Source organism: Malaclemys terrapin, chromosome 15 (genome assembly GCF_027887155.1).
Source record: "Malaclemys terrapin pileata isolate rMalTer1 chromosome 15, rMalTer1.hap1, whole genome shotgun sequence".
Taxonomy (NCBI): domain Eukaryota; kingdom Metazoa; phylum Chordata; order Testudines; family Emydidae; genus Malaclemys; species Malaclemys terrapin.
This window is the reverse complement of record NC_071519.1, coordinates 12231695-12253663: the sequence shown is the minus strand read 5'-3', so window position 1 is coordinate 12253663 and position 21969 is coordinate 12231695. Positions and strand designations below refer to the sequence as shown.

The window sequence follows — 21969 nt, the reverse complement described above, 5'->3', positions numbered from 1 at the left end:
TTGCAAGGTATTTATGTGCCAGATATGCTAAACATTCGTATGCCCCTTCATGCTTCGGCCACCATTCCAGATGAGATGCTTCCATGCTCATGACGCTCATTCAAAAAATGCATTAATTCAATTTGTGACTGAACAAATTGGGGGAGAATTGTATGTCTCCTGCTCTGTTTTACCCCAGTTCTGCCATATATTTCATGTTATAGCAATCTTGGATGATGACCCAGCACATGTTGTTCGTTTTAAGAACACTTTCACTTCAGATTTGACAAAACGCAAAGCAGGTACCAGTGGTGAGATTTCTAAAGATAGTTCCAGCACTCGACCGAAGTTTTACGAATCTGAAGTGCCTTCCAAAATCTGAGAGGAATGAGGTGTGCAGCATGCTTTCAGAAGTCTTAAAAGAGCAACACTTCAATGCAGAAACTACAGAACTGAACCACCAAAAAAGAAAATCAACTTTCTGCTGGTGGCATCTGATTCTGATGATGAAAATGAATATGTGTTGATCCACACTGCAGTGGATCGTTATCAAGCAGAACCCGTTATTGGCCTGGACGCATGACCTCTGGAAGGATGGTTGAAGCATGAAGGGACATATGCATCTTTAGTGCATCTAGCACGTAAATATCTTGCGACGCCAGCTACAACAGTGCCATGCAAACACCTGTTGTCACTTTCAGATGACACTGTAAACAAGAAGCAGGCAGCATTACCTCCTGCAAATGTAAACAAACAAACTGAACAAGAACTAGGACTGAGTAGACTTGTTGGCTCTAAAGTTTTATATTTTATTTTTGAGTGCAATTATTTATTGTATATAATTTTACATTTGCAAGTTCAACTTTCATGATAAAGAGATTGTACTACATTATTTGTATTAGGTGAATTGAAAAATACTATTTATTTTCTATTTTACTGTGAAAATATTTGTAATAAAATAATATAAAGTGAGCACTGTTCAGTTTGTATTCTGTGTGGCAATTGAAATCAATATATTTGAAAATATAGAAAACATCCAAGAATATTTTAAAGACTAATAGAATACCATTTATTTACAGTGCAACTAATTGCGCGATTAATCATGATTAATTTTTTTATTTGCTTGCCAGCCCTAGCTTTATTTTCAAAAGTTCTAGCATCATCCCAATGGAAAACTGAACAAAACAAACTCAACCTCTCCATCTGCAAACAAGCTCATCTCAGTAGGAAAAATCCTAGAAGAGGCTTTCCTAACAGTTGGAAACTGGGATTTCAACTCCCAGTGATCATGCTGTGTTTGACATCCATTCAAATTCCCCTTGCAAGTCTGTGACACTGTCATCTCAGTTTCGAAAATACTGTTTTATGATCAAAGAAAATAAAATGTGATTCCCAAGTAGAGGGCTGAGAACACTGAATCATAAGACATAATGACAGGTGGAGGTGTAGAAAGTGGAGAAGATAAATTCTATCTGGCTCAAACACAGGAAACATTGCTGGGGTAATTCGGAATGTGAGAATCCCTCCAACTCACCACTTCTTCTTCAGGTGTCTCAGAGGTTGAAATCTCCCTCCCCCCCGCCATCTCTAATCCTGCTCCTTCTCTTTGTTATATTTAAATATATTTAATATGAAAAAATGGTAGAAAAACATTCAACACAACCCAGTGTAATGTGAGAATAACTGGGAATGAGACAATCTGTCCCTAGTATGGGAACCTGGTGACTAACAATTTCTTTGCAGTGGGAGGAAAAGTATAAATGTGATACTCCAAATATGTTTAGACTAGGAAAAGTGATGGAGGTTATGCCAGGTGTTGAGGAAATTTTCTAAATTATCTTGGCCACCATATATGGGGTATTTTTTAATTGAAAAAATACTTGTGTTTTTACATTAGGATATGTAATTGAAGCTAGCTAACTCCATGGAAAATCCTAGTGGAGTCAAGGCCCATGTAGGCCTCCATGTACCTAGTTGAGGTCACTCCTGGTTCCCCCACCTGGGATTGACTGAAATTCCAATTGGAGGGAAACACACTTCCATGACAGAGGACAAAGGAGTTGCTGAAAAAGACGGTGGGATTCCCCCCAAGGGAGGGTGAGCTACAAAAGGGAAAAGCACATAACTCAGCTGGGGGAACTGAAAGACCATGGGGACACAATGCTTCCTTTAAGCTCATTATGTGGGAATTAGCAAACGGAAAATAAAATCTTTCCTCAGCTCTAGACAAGGTTTTTATGGCATTTCTCTCTCTTGCAGCTTCTCTGATGATAAATAAAGGCTAAGCTTTGATGGAAGAATTTCCCGCACTTAGAGCACTCATAGGATCTCTCTCCTGCGTGGATCCTCTGATGTCTAATAAGGTGTGAGTGCTGAAGGAAGGTTTTCCTGCACTCACAGCATTTATATGGTTTGTCCCCAGTGTGGATCCTCTGATGGCTAGTAAGGGCTGAGCTCTGAGGGAAGGTTTTCCCACACTCTCTGCATTCATAGGGTCTTTCCCCTGTGTGGATCCTCTGATGCTTAATAAGGGTTGAGCGCTCAGTGAAAGTTTTCCCGCACTCACAGCATTCATAGGGTCTTTCCCCTGTGTGGATCCTCTGATGCTTAATAAGGTTTGAGTGCTCAGTGAAAGTTTTCCCACACTCACAGCATTCATAGGGTTTCTTCCCTGTGTGGATCCTCTGATGGTTAATTAAGGCTGAGCTCCAAGCGAAGGTTTTTCCACACTCACCGCATTTATAGGGTTTTTCCCCTGTGTGGATCCTCTGATGGTTAATTAAGGCTGAGCTCCGAGCAAAGATTTTCCCACACTCACAGCATTCATAGGGTTTCTCCCCTGTGTGGATCCTTTGATGGTTAGTAAGGGTTGATCTCTGAGAGAAGGTTTTCCCGCACTCACAGCATCTATAGGGTTTTTCCCCTGTGTGGATTCTCTGATGGTCAATAAGGTTTGAGCGCTCAGCGAAGGTTTTCCCACATGCACAGCATTCATAAGGTTTCTCCCCTGTGTGGATCCTGTGATGTCTAATAAGATCAGAGTGCCGAAGGAAGGTTTTCCTGCACTCACAACATTCATATGGCTTGTCCCCAGTGTGGATCCTCTGATGACTAATAAGGGCTGAGCTCTGAGGGAAGGTTTTCCCGCACTCACTGCATTCATAGGGTTTCTCCCCTTTATGGATTCTCTCATGTTTAACAAGGTGTGAGCGCCTACTGAACTTTTTCCCACATTCAACACATGTGTTATTTCTCTCTCCCGTCAGGATTCTCTGCTGGGCCGTGGTTTCCTCGTGGCCTTTGTGAGTTCCCTGATAATTAACAGATTTACCAACTTTCTGCATTGGCTGGTTTCCCTGCTGCTTCTCTGGCCTGTGCTGACTCTCACAGGCTTTTCCCTGCTCACAACTCCTGGACACACTCCCTCTGCATCTTTGCAATAATGCCCCCTGTGGTTCCACTTCATCGTCTTCCTGTTGAGGATTCTGCTCCATGGTCTCTCTCACCATCCCCTCACCTGCAAGACAGAGAAAGAAAAACCTCAGAAACAGGAATGGAAAAACCTTAGCTCGAAATGGAAAAAATCAGGGCCTGAATTGCCCCAAACTCTTTCTTAAAGGGGAGAGAGGAGCGGATCAATTCTGCATTCAGTTCCTAGCCAAACACTTTAGGAGAAGGAAGTTTGGGGAAGGAGATACTGCCAGGAGTTAGTCAGGGTGGGTAGGACACCGTCAGCAACATCTGCCCTGAGGATATGACACCTGCTGGGAACAATTGTGAACACAGAGAGCTCACAAGGTCTTTGTTGGGAATCCCAGCTCTTTTCTTCAGGCACGGAGTTGGTTTAATGCTCACTCACCTGTATAGCTGCTTCTCAAGAGCTTTCTTTCCTCTGAGTCCTGGAGATCTGTGGAAAAGAACTCTTCCCCTTTTTCCAGGTGGGAGAGGACATCAAGTTTAGAAACTGGAAACCCTGCTAAGGGGAAAGAAGGCAAGTGAGATCAGGTGAATTCATGGGACTTTTGTCTCACACACAAAAAGTTCTGTTATTTTAACCCCAGCCCATTTTAAAGCAGTAAAATCCTGGGGCCAGCTCCCCAGGGGCTCAAAGGTTCAGGGCACTCTTCTTATGAGGTATTTAGCTGTGCCCATATCTACTAGGAACATACACATCCAGACACTCACGATCAAAAGGGCTCTTAAAACCAATGCAGGTAACTCCATGTTGCAGAAAGGGAAGACTCCAGCCAGAGGGGAAGTCCCCCTAGAACTGCTTCATACTGACAGAGACAGGGCCACAGTCACCGCAGGAGAGAGAAAGGCCTGAGACCTGACAGCTGTGGGGGGACACTCAGAGAGGTGAGGGAGGGCACAGAGAGGCAGCTAGCCCTGCCAATCTCTATGACCCCACACACTCCTTCCTCTAACTGCTCTCACTCTTCCACACCTCCAGGGACCAAGGAAAAATTTCTTCATGGGTTCTCTCCTCTCCTCCCATGGCCCACACCCCTCCTTGCTACCAGGTCTCCCAAATTATCTGCTCCCCAACCCTCATCCCATTATCTCAATTGTTCCTTAGTCCTGATTCCCAAGAGCTCCTGCCAGAAATGTGTCCCTTTACTCCCTCCCATTGCAAGCACCCCTATTTCCTGGAGCACCCTCTAAACAGCACCAGCCCTCCAGCTCATAGGAGGTCTTTGCCCCAAACGTTCCTCTCCCCGCTCTCTAACATCCTCCCCCTCCCACTGTCCAAAACCTCCCCATTATCATTTACTATTCCTGTCACCGTAGCACCTAGTAATGCTATTCATGGACTAGAATCCCATTCTGCTGGACATTCTACAAACAAAAACCGGTCTCTGCACTAAAGATCTGACAACCTAAGAATAAGAGAAGAGAAAGATGGATACAGACAGACACAGTTGTGACACAGTTTCCTGTGATATCTTGGACCATCCTTATTGAATTAAGTCAAACCTTACTGAATTAAGTTCTCAGTATCCTTGGATTTCATTTTATTAAAAATATGAATGTGTATGTATTACCATGGGATGTTCTTTAACGTCTCCAGCGAGGAGACCTGGCTAACATAAACCCTAGGAAGTCTTGTGAGCTTCAAAAGACTCTTTGAAACAACGTGCTAAACAAAGGTAAATGGGATTCATAGGAAATACTTGGGAGAAGGCGACGGCAACTTCTCACCTCCACCCAAAACCTATGGAAGCTGCGCTCTGAGAAGAAACCATTGGCTGCTGATCACCTGTGACATGAACACAAGTTCTACTCCTGGGATAATTCTGCACCAAAAATTAAAATTTCTGCATATATTTTAAAATTCTGTAAAATTCTACGTATTTTACTTGTCAAAATAACACAATATAATCATGCCATTTTCAATTATTTTGGTAATTTATTTCAAAATACCTGTCAGCAAGTATGTCTTAAACAATACAGACAACAAAAAAGATTCAGGAAATATTTTTTGACAAATAGATTAATTACAAGGAATATTAATACAGAACTCTGAGTAATAATTCATTTAAACTACAATACAGAAATGTATTTCATGCATCCCTCAGAAGCAGTGCAAAAGCTTGGGGAAGCGTGAGTCAGGAGTAATGGAGGTGAGGAAGAGGAAAGTAAATGCTGGGAAGGGGCCTGGGTGTGAACCTCGAGGGATTTTTGGTGTGGTGGGACAAGTATGGAACAGGCTTTTGGGCTGGGGGGAGGGGGGGAGTTGTACGGCGGGATGGGAAGGGAGCTAATCAAGTAGGTCTCGGGATGTTTATGGGGAGCAAGGAGTAGCATGGAAGAAAGCATAGAACAATACAAAGGAAGGGCTACAAGGGAACTCAAGAAGTTATTAAGTCCAGCCCTCTGTGCTATGACGGATCAAGCCAACCTAGACCATCCCTCACAGGTGTTTGTCCAAGCTGCTTTTTAAAACTTCCAATGATGGGGAATTCACAACATCCCTTGGAAGCCTATTCCAGAGCATAACTATCCTTACAGTTAGAAAGTTTTTCCTAATATCTAACAAACTGCAAAGTAAGCTCATTAAGGACTTGGCAGAAGATATTTCTAAGTCATTAGTGATAATTTTTGAAGATGTCTTAAAATCAGCAGGGCCTGATGAAAGACATCCAAGAAACTCCAGTCATTAGGAAAAGGCAGGTGTTAGCAATGAGAAATTTGATTATTAGAAACATAGATAGCTGGGTTTGTGATGACCGGGAGAACCGTATGGTGACTTGCCTGCCTGGTGCGAAGGTTGCGGCTCTCTCGAGGCATCTAGACAGACTTATGTATAGTGCTGGGGAGGAGCCGGTGGTCGTGGTACATGTAGGTACCAATGACATACGGAAGGGTAGGAGAGTCGTCCTGGAGGCCAAATTTAGGCTGCTAGGGAAGAGACTGAAATCCAGGACCTCTATGGTGGCATTCTCAGAAATGGTTCCAGTTCCACGCACAGGGCCAGGTAGGCAGGCAGAGCTTCAGAGTCTCAATGCGTGGATGAGACGATGGTGTAGGGAGGAGGGGTTTACATTCATTAGGAACTGGGGAAACTTTTGGGATAGGGGGAGCCTGTACAGGAAGGATGGGCTCCACCTAAACCAAAGTGGATCCAGACTGCCGGCGCTTAACATTAAAAAGGTTGTAGAGCAGTTTTTAAACTAAGAGATGGGGAGAGACTCTTAGACTCTTAGAGGAGAGTCTACTGATAGAGATTCTCTAGGTTTTAGTCAGGAGGAGAGGATGGAAGAGGATAAAGTATGGGCCAGATCAGATAAGAAACATTCATATAAAAAAGAATTTGACATCAGAAAAGGGCAAATAAACAGTGACAAGTTTGTAGCCCAGTGAGCCAGCTTACCTGTATTATATTCATTGCTTTGATATCCTGCTTTATTATATTTAGTAGTAATGCAAGGAACCTACAGGCTTTTATCCTGTAAGTTTTGGCTTTCGTAAATAGTGTGTGACTTGAGGCCTATAACCTTTGGTATAGATAAACTTAAGTAACTCATAAGCTATAGGGAACTGAAAGTAGCATGTAAGATGGGGGGAATTTTGTCCAGAATACTGACATCAGCCACTCACAGAACACAGCTGACCCCAGCACAGAACATAGCTGACCCCAGCATCCGGAAAGTTCCGGACAGGACCTCCGACCGCAAAGCTGCCATGACAGCAAATTGACATGTATGCTTATAGGGTAACATCATACATATACTAACCTATAGAAAACGGACACCTTAAGGGGAGGAAATACAAATAAGGACCTCTATTGAATATGGCAGCGTCAGCGTAACCTACTATAAAAGTAACATCCCAGGGGCAGCAGATAGATTGGAAAGATGTAGACCTTGGGAGGGGTCAGAATGATGGCCATGGGGAAGATGAGGATGACGACGGTGATGAGAAAGATAATGGTTAAGTATGAAAGATAAGGGTGTAAGTATGGACATCCAAATGTACTTTCTGTATTATCTCTATGTGCTTTGTTAAGTTTAAGTGTGTGTATAATCTTTGCTAAATTATTAATAAATCATATATTTATATATATAAAAAGAGTTCCTATAGTGTGAGTGTTGCACCTGTGCACATTGGGGTTCCCAAATTATATGATAATTTTACAATAATCTTACCAGGCCTGATCTTGGGACAAGAACCTGTTAATCCTCAAGTTACAATTATATTTACCCAACTTTGGGTCAGGCTACAAGTTTTTAAAGTGCTTGTACACAAATGCTAGAAGTCTAAATAATAAGATGGGTGAACTACAGTGCCTCGTGTTAAAGGAGGATACAGAAGCTCCCCGCAAGCGTTCCATTCCGGAATGCCATGTGTAAGTCGAATTTTGCGTAAGTCAGGACGGGTCCGACAATTACGCAAAAAAAAAAAAAAAAAAAAGCTTACGGAAGTTACGGAACTTTTTCCGTAAGTCCAGATTTCCATAAGTCAGGTTTGCGTAACCTGGGGAGTGTCTGTATTGATATAATAGGCATCACAGAAAACTGGTGGAGTGAGGACAATCAATGGGACACAATCATTCCAGGGGACAAAAATATATCAGGAGGACAGAACAGGTCGTGCGGGGGGAGTGGCACTATATGTGAAAGAAAATGTAGAATTAAATAAGAACACATGAATGGCCGTACTGGGTCAGACCAAAGGTCCACCCAGCCCAGTATCCTGTCTACCAACAGTGGCCAATGCCAGGTGCCCCAGAGGGAGTGAACCTAACAGGTAATGATCAAGTGATCTCTCTCCTGCCATCCATCTCCACCCTCTGACAAACAGAGGCTGGGGACACCATTCCTTACCCATCCTGGCTAATAGCCATGAATAGACTTAACTTCCATGAATTTATCCAGTTCTCTTTTAAACCCTTTTATGGTTCTAGCCTTCACAACCTCCTCAGGCAAGGAGTTCCACAAGTTGACTGTGTGCTGTGTGAAGAAGAACTTCCTTTTATTTGTTTTAAACAGGCTGACCATTATTTTCATTTGGTGGCCCCTAGTGTTTATATTATGGGAACAAGTAAATAACTTTTCCTTATTCACGTTCTCCACAACACTCATGATTTTATGCACCTCTATCATATCCCTTCCTTAGTCTCTTCTTTTCCAAGCTGAAAAGTCCTAACCTCTTTAATGTCTCCTCATATGGGACCCGTTCCAAACCCCTAATAGTTTTAGTTGCACTTCTCAGAACCTTTTCTAAAGCCAGTATATCTTTTTTGAGATGAAGAGACCACATCCGTACGCAGTATTCAAGATGTGGGCATCCCATGGATTTATATAAGGGCAATAAGATATTCTCCGTCTTATTCTCTATCCCTTTTTTAATGATTCCTAACATCCTGTTGCTTTTTTGACTGCCACTGCACACTGCGTGGATGTCTTCAGAGAACTATCCACGATGACTACAAGATCTCTTTCCTGATTAGCTGTAGCTAAATTAGCCCCCATCATATTGTATGTATAGTTGGGGTTATTTTTCCCAATGTGCATTACTTTACATTTATCCACATTTGCCATTTTGTTGCCAATCACTTAGTTTTGTGAGATCTTTTTGAAGTTCTTCACAGTCTGCTTTGGTCTTAACTATCTTGAACAGTTTAGTATCATCTGCAAACTTTGCCACCTCACTGTTTACCCCCTTCTCCAGATCATTTATGAATAAGTTGAATAGGATTGATCCTAGGACTGACACTTGGGGAACACCACTAGTTACTCCTCTCCATTCTGAAAATTAACCATTTATTCCTACCCTTTGTTCCTTGTCTTTTAACCAGTTCTCAGTCCATGAAAGGATCTTCCCTCGTTTCCCATGACCACTTAATTTACGTAAGAGCCTTTGGTGAGGGACCTTGTCAAAGGCTTTCTGAAATCTAAGTACACTATGTCCACTGGGTGCCCCTTGTCCACGTTTGTTGACCCCTTCAAAGAACTCTAATAGATTAGTAAGACATGATTTCCCTTTACAGAAACCAGGTTGACTTTTGCCAAACAATTTATGTTCTTCTATGTGTCTGACAATTTTATTCTTTACTATTGTTTCAACTAATTTGCCAGGTACTGACATTAGACTTACTGGTCTGTAATTGTCGGGATCACCTCTAGAGCCCTTTTTAAATATTGGCGTTACATTAGCTATCTTCCAGTCATTGGGTACAGAAGCCGATTTAAAGGACAGGTTACAAACCATAGTTAATAGTTCCGCAATTTCACATTTGACTTCTTTCAGAACTCTTGGGTGAATGCCATCTGGTCCCGGTGACTTGTTACTTTTTATCAATTAATTCCAAAACCTCCTCTAATGACACTTCAATCTGTGACAATTCCTCAGATTTGTCACTTACAAAGGACGGCTCAGGTTTGGGAATCTCCCTAACATCCTCAGCCGTGAAGACTGAAGCAAAGAATTCATTTAGTTTCTCCGCAATGACGTTATCATCTTTAAGTGCTCCTTTTGTATCTTGATTGTCCAGGAGCCCCACTGGTTGTTTAGCAGGCTTCCTGCTTCTGATGTACTTAAAAAACATTTTGTTATTACTGTGACGGTACTTTCCATAAGGCTTTATGGAAATATGCTTATGAAGGTGTATATATGTAACATAACTAGAATGTTTTATGCTACATATGCCATGTAACATATCTCTGTAAAGGTTATGATCTACTGAATCCATTAATCCTATTTGTATGCATGTATCATTTTTGTATTCAAAGTTATGAATATTGGCTGTGTACTGGCTTGATTTCCAAATAACCTTAGTAGAGAATTTGGTCAGTTCCTGGAGAAAGGAATGTTGAAATTGAGTACCTAATCAAGAAACTCTTAAAGGACAATGAATCTTGGAATGCTCCAATCCACATAAGAAGTCTACCGGAGGACTTTCAAGGTAGCATGTGACCCATGACTGCTACATGGTAAGAAACTGTGAGTCATGCATGGACATGTGACTTGCCCAGGTGATTCCAGAACTCCATCTTGGAGCTGGACCTTGCATAGGAGAGAGGAGGGGGTCTCCACCCACAAGAGAAAGTCTATTTAAGCCCGTGGGAGACCCCTCCATTTTGTCTTCAGCTGGCTAAAGAGAGAGCCTCTCCACCCCCAAATATACCTGAAAGAAACTGGAACAAAAGACAGTAACTACAAGGGGGTGTGAGTGATTGCTGGACCCGGACTAAAAGGAGATTAGTCTGTGTGATTAATTTGAGCAAGATTGTTGTCAAGTTTAAGATGAACACCAGTATTGCCAGTGTTAGGCCTAAAACTTCCAGAAGCTTTATAAAATGAACTTTGCAAAATTATCTTTAAAAAGCAAGCTTTGTAAAATGAAGCTACAACTTGTGGTCAAAAGACACCTACAACCAGACAACATTTTATGCTGACTCTTATATGGTATAATAGGTCATGCCCCTGGGTATGGCTTATTGAAACCACCTTTGGAACTTGTGGTTAAGAGACGCTGCAGCCAAAAAACTGATTCCTATGTGGGTTTGATGAGCTAGGCCTTTAGGCATAGGTCATCAAGATAACCTTACCCACAATCAAGCCAATAGCCCATTTAGAGGTAAGTTACCTAGAAAACTAAGGGAAACCACAGTCGAGACAGTGGGCTATACAGAAATAAGCTATCTCCTTGAGCATAACTTATAAAATTAAAACAATAATTGGCTACAAGAAAATAAGTAAGCATGAATTATACAGCCAAAGCGATAACACTAAATTTGGCCTAACCTGATTGGTTGACCTGCTTCAAAGCACGGCGGGCAGATGAGATTAAATGTGTAGAACCTCAGGAGGGCGTGTGTGTCTTGGTCTAAGAAATTATTCTCTTTGATCGGTCTGACCCGCACCCCTTGAACCGAGGAAACCTGAACTGCACCGACTATCTGCAGCTGGCCAACGCAAAGAGCTGTCGACTAAAGGGTAACGTATTCTCAGCAGGGTAAGGTTTTAAAGAAAAAGTCTGGTTGCATGCAGAATAAGATAACAGAGTAAAGACGTCTGGGTTGCTCGAGCTGTTTTGATCTCAAGTTGTGCTGACACTATAGTATTAAGAATGGTAGAGTTGGGATAATTTGATCTCAGGTTATATTAATGCTGCAGTATTAAAAATAGTAGTAAAAGTTTACTTGTACTTGTTTGCAATATAAATTTGTCATTTATATTAATCCTTATTCAATGCTGGTCTTTAATTTTTCCTTTCCTATTTTGTCTGGGTTGCATTTATAGCCGTAAGTCATTAAAAGCCTTTCTTGAAGAATAATCAGTAGTTTTAATTTCTTTATACGGACACCACTTAACCTCGTTACATCTGTGGTGCGTGGTGGGAAGTAGTGATCACCCACAGCCCCATTTGGGCCCTGATGTGTGTTCTCTTCTTCCTATATCTCTGCAGTCTGTAAAAGGAAACATTCTGGAACTGGTAAGGATCTTACCTGTATTCGATTGTATTACTGTATTAGGTTTAGATTTGCGTGTTTTATTTTATTTTACTGGGTAATTCACTTTGTTCTGTCCGTTACGACTTGGAACCACTATCTTGGCACCAGACCACCTTGCCAAAGAGTACATAAACCGAAAGGGATATTTCTCAATGGTGTTGCAAGTGCTGGTGAATCACAGGCACGATTCCACTGACATCAAAATAAGGCAGCCCTTCCCAGAAATCTTCTGCAAAGGATTGCAGAGTACCTCCATGAAAGCTTCCTAGAGATCTCCATGGAGGATTCCTGGGTCATCTCTGTGCACATGAACAGTCTTTTTTGGGGAACACCCTCTGCATAGCTGGAGTGGCCACCAGAAAGCCGATACCCACTACCCCTCCTTTTTTGTTTAGATTAAACATAAAAAATAATAGCATACAACACCCCAACAGTTTGGAAATGTGTATCCACCAGAAGTGCCTTCCCTGGCATCATGCTCAGCCACCACCTGGTCCTGTGAAGACATGAGCTCCAGGTTTAAAAACAGTTCTTGGCTGTCGGAAGAGCCGTTGTCCCCATTTGCTTGCTTCCCATTCTCCTTCTTGTCAACAATGTCCTCCTCGCTGTTGCCTGAGGTGACCTGGGACTCCTGGGAGGTATCCAGGCTGTGTTTTGGGGTAGTGATGGGGGCGCCACCGGGAATCGCATGCAGCTCTTCGTAAAACTGGCATGTCTATGGGGCAGAACCATAACAACCGTTTGCATCCCTTGTCTTCTGGTACGCTTGCTGAAGCTCCTTTCTTTTCACGCAGAACTGCTGCGAGTTCCAGATGTAGCCCTTCTCCCCCATACCAAAAGCGATCTTGGCACTTATGTCCTGCACAGTCTCTTCTCCCCACACAGCAATAACATCCACCACATCCTGTGTACTCCATGCTGGAGCTCGTTTGGGGCATTGAGTCTTCATGATCAGCTGTGCTGGTGAGCTCTCCACGCTGATCAAACAGGAAATGAAAATTCAAAAGTTCCTGGGGCTTTAACAGAGAAGGGGCTGTTTCCTGAGTACTTGGCTGCCATGCAGTAGAGTTGAAAGTGCTCTCCAGAGGGGTCACAGTGGAGCACCATGGGACAATTCCTGGAGGCCAATTCATTCCAATTGCACAACGCAAGGTCTATACTATCCCCATGTCGACCCGTGGATGCCAAATCAAGTGCTATGCCTCTCGCAGAAGTGGAGTACAGAAGTCAACTTTACAGACGACTTAGGTCAGCGGATGGGACTTGGTAGTGTAGACACATACATTATTACATTGACTTAACACAGCTTCCGTCAACCTAAGTTTGTAGTGTAGACCAGGCCTTCCTTATTCACTTTCTTCACACCATTCAGGATTTTAAAGATCATATCCCCACAGATCCATCATATCCCTCCTTAGTATCTTTTCTAAGTTGACCAGTCCCAGTCTTTTTCATCTCTCCTCTTAGGGAAGCTGTTCCATACCCCTAATCATTTTGTTGTCCTTCTCTGCATCTTTTCCAATTCTAACATTTTTTTTTTAGATGGGGTGACCAGAACTGATTACAGTATTTAAGGTGTGGCATACCATGGATTTAAATAGTGGCATTAGGATATTATCTTTCTTATCACCTATCACTTTCAAATAGTTCCAAACATTTTGTTAGGTTTTTTGTTTCCAGTTCATTTATTAGTATGTTGAACAACAGTGGCCCGAGTACAGATCCCTGGGGGACCCCATTATTTACCTCTCTCTAGTGTGAAGACCGACCATTTATTCCTACCCTTTGTTTCCTGTCTTTTACCCAGTTACTGATCTATGAGAGGACCTTCTCTCTTATGCTATGACTGCTTACTTTGTTTAAGACCCTTTGTCCATGTCAAAGTCTTTCTAAAAATTCCAAATATACTATACCCACTGGATCACCCTTATGCACATTTGTTGATTCCCTCAGAGAATTCTAATAGACTGATGAGGCATGAGTTCTTTTTACAAAAGCCATGTTGACTCTTCCCCAACAAATCATATTCATCTATGTGTCTGATCATTCTGTTCTTTACTATAGGTTTCAACCTATTTGCCTGGTACTGAAGTTAGGGTTACTGGTCTCTAATTGCTAGGAAAGCCTCTGAAGCCTTTTTTTAAAATTGGTGTTACATTAGCTATCCCCGGTCATCTGGTACAGAAGCCAATTCAAGTGGTAGGTTACATATTGCAGTCAGTAGTTCTGCACTTTTCATATAGGAGTTCCTTCAGTATTATTGGGTGAATACCATCTTGTCCCTGTGACTTATTAATGTTTAAATTAACAGTTTGTTCCAAAACGTCCTCTATCAACACCTTAATCTGGGACTTTTTCTCAGATTTGCCAGCTACAAAGAATGTCTCAGGTGTAGGAAAGTCCCTCACATGCTCTGCAGTGAAAACTGATGCAAAGGATTCAGTTAGGGAATCAAGGCCATCGCAGAGCAGCTGAATGCTCATTTAGCACCCAGTACCGCACTGATTTTATGGCAGGCTTCCTGATTCTGATGTACTAAAAAAAAAAAAAAAAAAAAGTTTCAGCGACTTTTGCTAGTTGCTCTTCAAATTCTCTTTTCGGCCTGCCTAATTATAGTTTTACACTTGACTTGCCAGACTTTATGCTCTTTTCCTCAGTAGGGATTGACAAAATTTTTAAGACATGTCTTTTTTGCTTCTAACTGCCTTATTTACTCTGTTTCGCCAAGGGAGCATTTTCTTAGTCTTCTAAACATTTTCCCCCCATTTGGGATACACATTTACTTTGAGCCTCTATTATGGTGTTTTTAAAATGTTTCCATGCAGCTTGCAGGCATTTCCCTTGTGAGTGGTCCTTTTAATTTCCATGTAAATAATTTTCTCCCTTTTGTGTAGTTCCCCTTTCTGAAGCTGAATACTACTGTGGTGGGCTTCTTTGGTATTTTACCCCTCACAGGCATATTAAATTTAATTACATTATGGTCTATATTACAAAGTGGTTCAGATCCTCCACATCTTGCACCAGATCCTCTGTGCCATTTAGGAGTAAATCTAGACTTGCCTCTCCCCTTGTGGATTCCAGAACTAGCTGCTCCAATAAGATGCCATTAACGGGGAATAAAAACTTTATCTCTGCATCCCACCCTGAGGTGACATGGACCCAGTAAACATGTGGTCAGTGGAAATCCCCAAATATTACTGAGTTTTCCATTTTTATAGTCTCTAATCTCCCTGAGCATTCCATAATCACCAGGAACATCCTGCTAAGGTGGTCAGTAATATATTTCTTTTGCTGTTCTCTTATTAGTCAAGCATGGAATTTTTATCAGTAGAGATTCTATGGTACAGTTTGATGCCTTTTTTCCTGCCCCCTCTATATTTCACTCTATGCTGTCTTTCACATAGAAGTGCCACTCCCCCACCAGCACAACCTTGTCTGTCATTCCTATATAGTTTGTATCATCACTTCACCAAGTTTCTGTGATGCCTATTTTATCAATATCCTCATTTAAAACGAGGCACTCAAGTTCATGCATCTTAGTATTTAGCCTTCTTCCATTTGTATACAAGAACTTAAACAACTTGTCAATATTTAGTTGTCTACCTTCATGTGATGTAATTGAACAGGACTCTTCATTTGACTGTTTCCCTTCAGATACTACCTGTACTTTATGAATTTCTATCCTCCTCTTTATTAAGATATACAGAATCCCCATTAAGAGCTCCTCCCCCAACTGGTTGGCTCAAGAGGACATACTATGGCCATTGAACTTGAGCTACATCATGCATTTGAGTCAGAGCTCTGACACTGCGTGTTGTGAATTTTTCTTTCATTCTGAAGGAGTTTCTCTTGGAAGTTTGGCCCTGATAACAATATTTCTGTGTTAAAAACAATATTTCTGAGTGTTCTCAAATCTACATGGAGATATTGGACTAGTTGCTAATTAAGAGTTTTGTGAGAATTGTCTGTCAGCTAGTGGTGTGAAAAATCACATCCTTGCCTGACATAGCGTGCTGGGGGGGGGGGGGGGGGGGGAATCCATTTAAAAGAAATCAAAGGAATTATATGCCTAGAAAATACATTAAAGCAGAATTAAGGTTGTCCAGTGCAGCCTCATACCCTTCCAGCATGTTGATGGTGACGAAAGTTAAAAACTCTGAAAACCAGGAAATGAAGAACTAAACTACACACTATACCTGCAATACAACCTTAACTCTTAAAATAAAATAAATTAATTAATTGAAGTATCCTATCTCCTAGAACTGGAAGGGACCTTGAAAGGTCATTGAGTCCAGCCCCCTGCCTTCACTAGCAGGGCCAAGTACTGATTTTGCCCCAGATCCCTAAGTGGCCCCCTCAAGGAGGGAACTCACAACCCTGGGTTTAGCAAGCCAATGCTCAAACCACTGAGCTATCCCTCCCCCACTTCCCCTACCTCCTAACCATGCAGTTGGCAAATGTCACTCAGAATATATCAGCAAGAGCGGTTCAAAGGTTAACCAACTACTCAGGGAAGTAGCAAATTTTCCATCTATTGAAGTCAAGACTGGATGCCTTTTTTGAAGATGTTTTCATCAAAACACAAGGTATTCAACTTACTACAATGGTAACTGCATGAAACTGTATAGCCTGTATTATACAGAAGGTCAGATTACTAGTATCTCTTGGCTTTAAAATATACTGATCAATAATTAATAGGAGGAAGGACTAAGAATGTGACATTCTTGGTGTTCTAGTCTACAAATTTGAATGCCAACATTTATCTGCATACACTTCAGCTACGTGCACTGTGTCAGCTATAGCTTTAAAGGAACAGTGGAGGGAAGAGTTGGAGCAGCTTAGCAGAGCTACGGCTGTGATATGAAGACACAGGAATGTGAAACCTGAAGGAACAGGTACTTCTCATGTCAGTGCTGAGTGTTGTAGGTTGTGTCAATGAAGGCACACAAAGGTGTGTTCTTGTCGCAAGGTTTGTCAGCAGTCAGGGGGCATATATGCTAGTGGTCTCCAATGCTCAGGCAGGGTAAGTGAAGGCAGTTACTCAGAAGGAATCCTCAATGCAAGGGTAAAGAGGTGGTGACATTATGAAAGTCTGAGATGGATTGTGTGCAGTAGGCTCAGTGTCTAAGCGCAGGCCAGGGGGAGGCAGCTTCTGTTCCCTACATGGGACCTAATCCCAAGTTTTGCCTCAGCAAAGAGAAGGTGTTAGACTTTGTGCTATACTGCTCCTGTGCTCTGTTCCCAAACTGCTCCGTGGTCAGGAGGGTAGAGTGCTAGTGTAGGTGTCATTTGCCTGTTGGGGTGTTGCTGAAACAGGGCAGAGTTGAGGTTGCACTGTGGGGTGTTGCGAAACTTAACTCTTCACTTCCCCTTCTAATAACCAAGGGGACAGGAATCCTTACCCAACGAGGTCACATTCTCATAGTTCTCCTGCATGACGGCTCTGTAGAGGGCTCTCTGAGCAGGGTCCAGCAGAGTCCACTCTTCCCTGGTGAAATACACAGCCACCTCCTCGAAGGTCATCAGCCCCTGAAAGAGAAAGAGCCCCTCACTCAGTACCTGCTGCCTACTGACAACCCCACAATTCACAGGAGAGGAGGGCCAATCACAGGGAAGCTCTGGGAGGCAGGCAGGCAGGCAGCATAATTCCACACCTATCCCATCGGAACAGGCAGGGTGAGGGGAGAAAAAAAGAGCCCTTCACCCCTCCGAGCAGAGAGAGGTGGCAGGGTCTTCACATTCATCACTTACCTACTAGCCAGAGGCTGATACAGGACATAAAGCTCCCAGCAGAGTCCACAGACAACACCATGATGGGAATTGCAACACCCTCCCCACTGGTAGCAGCCAGATGGGAGGGGATGGGGTGTCTTCCCTGGGTCTCACTGGTGGGCTAAGTTCCCTCTAAGCAGCGCAGCTGCCTATTAAGCCCGCACAGGAACTCAGGGCTGCGGCAGGGAAAGGCACCCCTACCCACCGGCCCAGTGCGGACCTGCCGCAGATGGGGGAGAGGCGCCCCTCCCCCCGCCCCAACATGGACCTGCTGCAGCTGGGGGAGAGGAGCCCCTCCCTCGGCCCGGCCCAAGCCCACCGGAGCTGCCCCAGCTGGGGAGAAGCGCCTCTCCCCCTCGCACAAGCTGCTGCGGCGAGAGGGGGCAGGAGGGGGAGTCCTCTCTCCCCCCCCACAGCCCCAGGGCAGCCTGCACCCCCAAATCCATCATCTCCAGCTCCTCCCCAGAGCCCAAACTCCCAGCCAGGGTCCTTGTCCCCCCCGCACCCAACCCTCTGCCCCTGCCCTGAGCCCCATCCCCGAACCCGTCATCCCCGGCCCCACCCCAGAGCCTTAACCCCTAGCCGGAGCCCTCACCCCCTGCACCCAACCCTCTGCCCCAGCCCTGAGCCCCCTCCTGCACCCCAAACCCCTCATCCCCAGTCCCCCCACCCCTCATCCCCAGCCCCACCCCCTGCACCCAACATTCTGCCCCAGCCCTGAGCCCTCTCCTGCACCCCAAACCCCTCATCCCCAGTCCCCCCACCCCTCATCCCCGGCCCCACCCCCTGCACCCAACATTCTGCCCCAGCCCTGAGCTCCATCCTCCCCCCCGCCCCGTATTTATTGCCCTTCTCTCTCCCTAACAGGAACCCACCAGCAACTCCCTGATAATCCCTACCTCAACTGGCTCCACTGCAGCCATTTCCCTTTTCTGGTCCCTTGAAGGACGGAATGATTTGGAGCAAAACATGGATGTTGCGCTGCAGCCTGTTAGGGCAAAAAGGGCAATTGGGGACATGTCAGAACAGGAAATAATTTCACATCAAAATTCCCCCCCCCCAGGCTCTTTCCCTGCACACTAGTGTTCTAGACTGTTGCGCAAATAACAGAGAAATTCAAAATACAATTAGTAATGGGGGGACTTTATCCACTCAGACCTCTGTTAGAAAAGGAATTGAAAAAAACCCATAAGTTCTTGGAATGTATTAGGGACACCTGCTTGTTTCAGAGGATGGAAGAAGTAACCGGAGGACAGCCATTTTAGACTTGATTCTGGCTAACAAGAAGGAATTAGTTAGGAAACAGAAGGTGGAAAGCAATATGGGTAAAAGTGATCATGAAATGATGATTTCAAGATTCTAGGAGAAGAAAGGCACGAGAGTAACAGAATAAAGACAATGGACTTCAAAAAGGCAGGCTTCAACAAACTCGGCGATCTGGTAGATGAGGTCCCATGGAATGAAATCTGAGCTGAAAAGAAGCGTTCAGGAGAGATGGCGGTTTCTCAGAGACAATATTAAAGGAGCAACAGCAAACTATCACCATGTGAAGGAAAGACAGAAAGAATATTAAGTGGGCAAAATGCCCGATCAGGAGCTCTTTAATGATCAGAAAATAAAAAGAAATCCCCCCAAAAAGTGGCATCCTCTCTGCCCCCCGCAGCCCGAGGGCAGCCTGCACCTCCAAACCCATCGGGGGGGAACAAATTGCTATGGATGAGTACAAAATAATAGCACAAACATGTGGGGGCGGGGGGCGGGAAGTCAGAAAGAGTTATGCCTAGAAAGTTATATAACTGGCACTAAGATAAGGATTCTATAAAGAAGACTAAGGTCTTAAATGCCTATTTATATTCACTAAAAAAGTTAAAATTGTGACCAGATACTAAAACAATTATTCTTAATCAAGATGGGGAAGGAACAGAAACCACAATGGGGAACTAACAGGCTAAAATATATTTAGATAAGTTAGATGTATTAAAGTCAGCAGGGCCTAATGAAGCTCATCCCAGGGTACTCAAGGAATTAACTGAAGCAGTCTTGGAACAGTTAATTATCTTTGACAACTCCTGGAGAACAGTGAGGTGACTTGGGGGTGACACAGGAGCGGAGAAGGGCAAACATAAAACCTGTCTTTAAAAAGGGGAACAATAAAGACCTGGGGAATAAAAACTAGTCAAGCCTTACTTAGATAACTGGAAAGAAAATTTTATTAAAACAATCAATTTATAAGCTCCTAGAGAACAGTAAAGTTACAAGTTATAGGCAGCATGGATTATCAAATATAAATCATTCCAAACCAATCTAATTTCCTGCTTTCACGGAGGTACTGGTCTTACGGATGCGGGGGACACTGTAGACATGATACATCTTGATTTTAGTAAGGCTTTTGACCCAGGCCACCATGACACTCTCATCAGCAAACTAGGGAAATGTAGTGTACATGAAAGTACTATGCGTGCACAATTCCTTGAAAGGCTGCACTCAAAGTATTAATGGTTTGCTGTCAAACTGGGATGATTTACCTAATGGGGGTCACACAGGAGCCATTCCTGGTTCTGGTACTATTCACTATTTTCATTAACGACACGGATAATGGAGTAGAGAGTATGCTTATAAAATTTGTAGATGACACCAAGCTGGGAGGAGTTGAAAGCACGTACAATAGAATTAGAATTCAAAATGACCTTTATAAATTAGAGAAATGATCTGAAAGAACAAGACAAAATTCAGTAAAGAAAACTGCAGAGTACTACATTTTAAGCAAGGAAAATCCAATGCACAACTACAAACTGGGGACTAACTGGCTAGGGGCAGTACTACTGAAAGGGATCTGAGGGTTATAGTGGATCACAAACGGAATCTGAGTCAGCCATGTAACAAAGTTGTGACGAAGGCTAGTTCAGTACTGGAATAGTTACCAAGGGAGGTTGTGGAATCGCCGTCATTGGAGATTTATAAGGACAGGTTGGACAAACACCTCAGTGTAGGGGGCTGGACTAGATGACCTCTCAAGATTCATTCCAGCCCTACATTTCTATAATTCTATTCTGAGGAAATGTTTGGTCACTTTATTACAGCACTGACCCAGCCCCTTCCACCAGCACTAAACCACAGGGACATTTTAAAACTCTCCCAGTAACAAAGTCTGAGAACCAATTGCGAGACAAGAGCAGAACAAAAGGAGTGACTCTGGGGGATTCCTCCCCCCACCGATGTTGTCCCCAGGGCAGCACACTCCCACAGCGAGCGGTTCAGGGAATTGTTTTTTCCTCTCCCTGCACCTCACCTTGTCACAGGAAAGTGAATCTGCCCAGGGATGCTGCAATAAGTGTGTGTGGGCAGGTCAGAGATCTGGGAATCTCTTCCCAGTTATTTCTCCCACTGCCCCTTTCAGTCTCTCCCTCTTTTCTCCTTATGTCATCCTTCCCCTGTCTCTCCCCCTCTGGCTGAGGGACAGCCATTCCTGGGTGCTCGCTGTCCTATGGCTGGATCAACTCCTGTAATTGCTAAGGGAGGAGATATGCAGGATGAGGGAGCAGCTGTGCACAGTCATTTTCATGCCCGTCCTCAGCATTTTCCCTGAAGTCTCTATTAATCACCTAAAGTTTCTGGTTCCGATTTTGGTGTTGGCAAAGCCTAGGGCTGCCTTATGTAGGGTTACCATATTTCAGCAAGTAAAAAAGAGGACAGGAGGAGCCCCGCCCCTGCCCCTCCCACTTCCCGCCCCCTCCAGAACCCCCAACCCTCCCCCCGCTCCTTGTCCCCTGACTTCCCCCTCCTGGGACCCCTGCTCCTAACTGCCCTCTAGAACCCCACCCCCTACCTAAGCCTCCCTGTTCCTTGTCCCCTAACTGCCCCCTCCTAAGACCCCCCCCACCCTAACTGTCCCCCAGGACCCTACCCCCTACCTGTACCCTGACTGCCCAAAACCTTATCCACCCCCCCCCAGAAAGCCCCCCTCCCGAATTCCCGACCCCCCCCCCGTCTCTTGACTGCCACCTCCAAAACCTCCCTGCCCCTTCTTCGACCCCCTGGCCCCCTTGTTGTTGGCCTTCGCCTAACGTCTCTGTGAGCTTGCTCAAGAATGGCCTGAGCCGTTTGTCCCGGCACGCTGGGCAGCAGTGGAGGAGGAGCTGGGGAGGAGCTCCAGACTGCTGGAGGCGATCTCCGAATGCAGGGAGGGAGTGCTCTCAGTTGCAGGGGAGAGGAGGGGGAAGCGGAGGAGGGGCTCTCTCTGGCTGTCGGAGCCCCATGT

At 44.1% G+C, this 21969-nt stretch overlaps 1 protein-coding gene across 9 annotated transcripts in view; it reads right to left on the bottom strand.

Annotated features, from left to right (window-relative positions):
* LOC128823027 (zinc finger protein 501-like) overlaps positions 1-21969 on the bottom strand; it is a 65730-nt gene continuing 43761 nt past the window's right edge. For 6 of the 9 annotated variants that reach the window (XM_054005039.1, XM_054005040.1, XM_054005043.1 and 3 more), the window contains 4 exons: positions 18611-18699; positions 17342-17468; positions 3839-3955; positions 1-3496 (listed from right to left, as the gene is read on the bottom strand). In XM_054005039.1, the coding sequence (XP_053861014.1) occupies positions 2202-3496; positions 3839-3955; positions 17342-17468; positions 18611-18682 (1611 nt within the window). In that variant the 5' untranslated portion in view covers positions 18683-18699 and the 3' untranslated portion in view covers positions 1-2201. The remainder of the gene's footprint in view (positions 3497-3838; positions 3956-17341; positions 17469-18610; positions 18700-21969) is intronic. The other 3 variants (XM_054005046.1, XM_054005047.1, XM_054005048.1) reach the window with 3 other exon arrangements.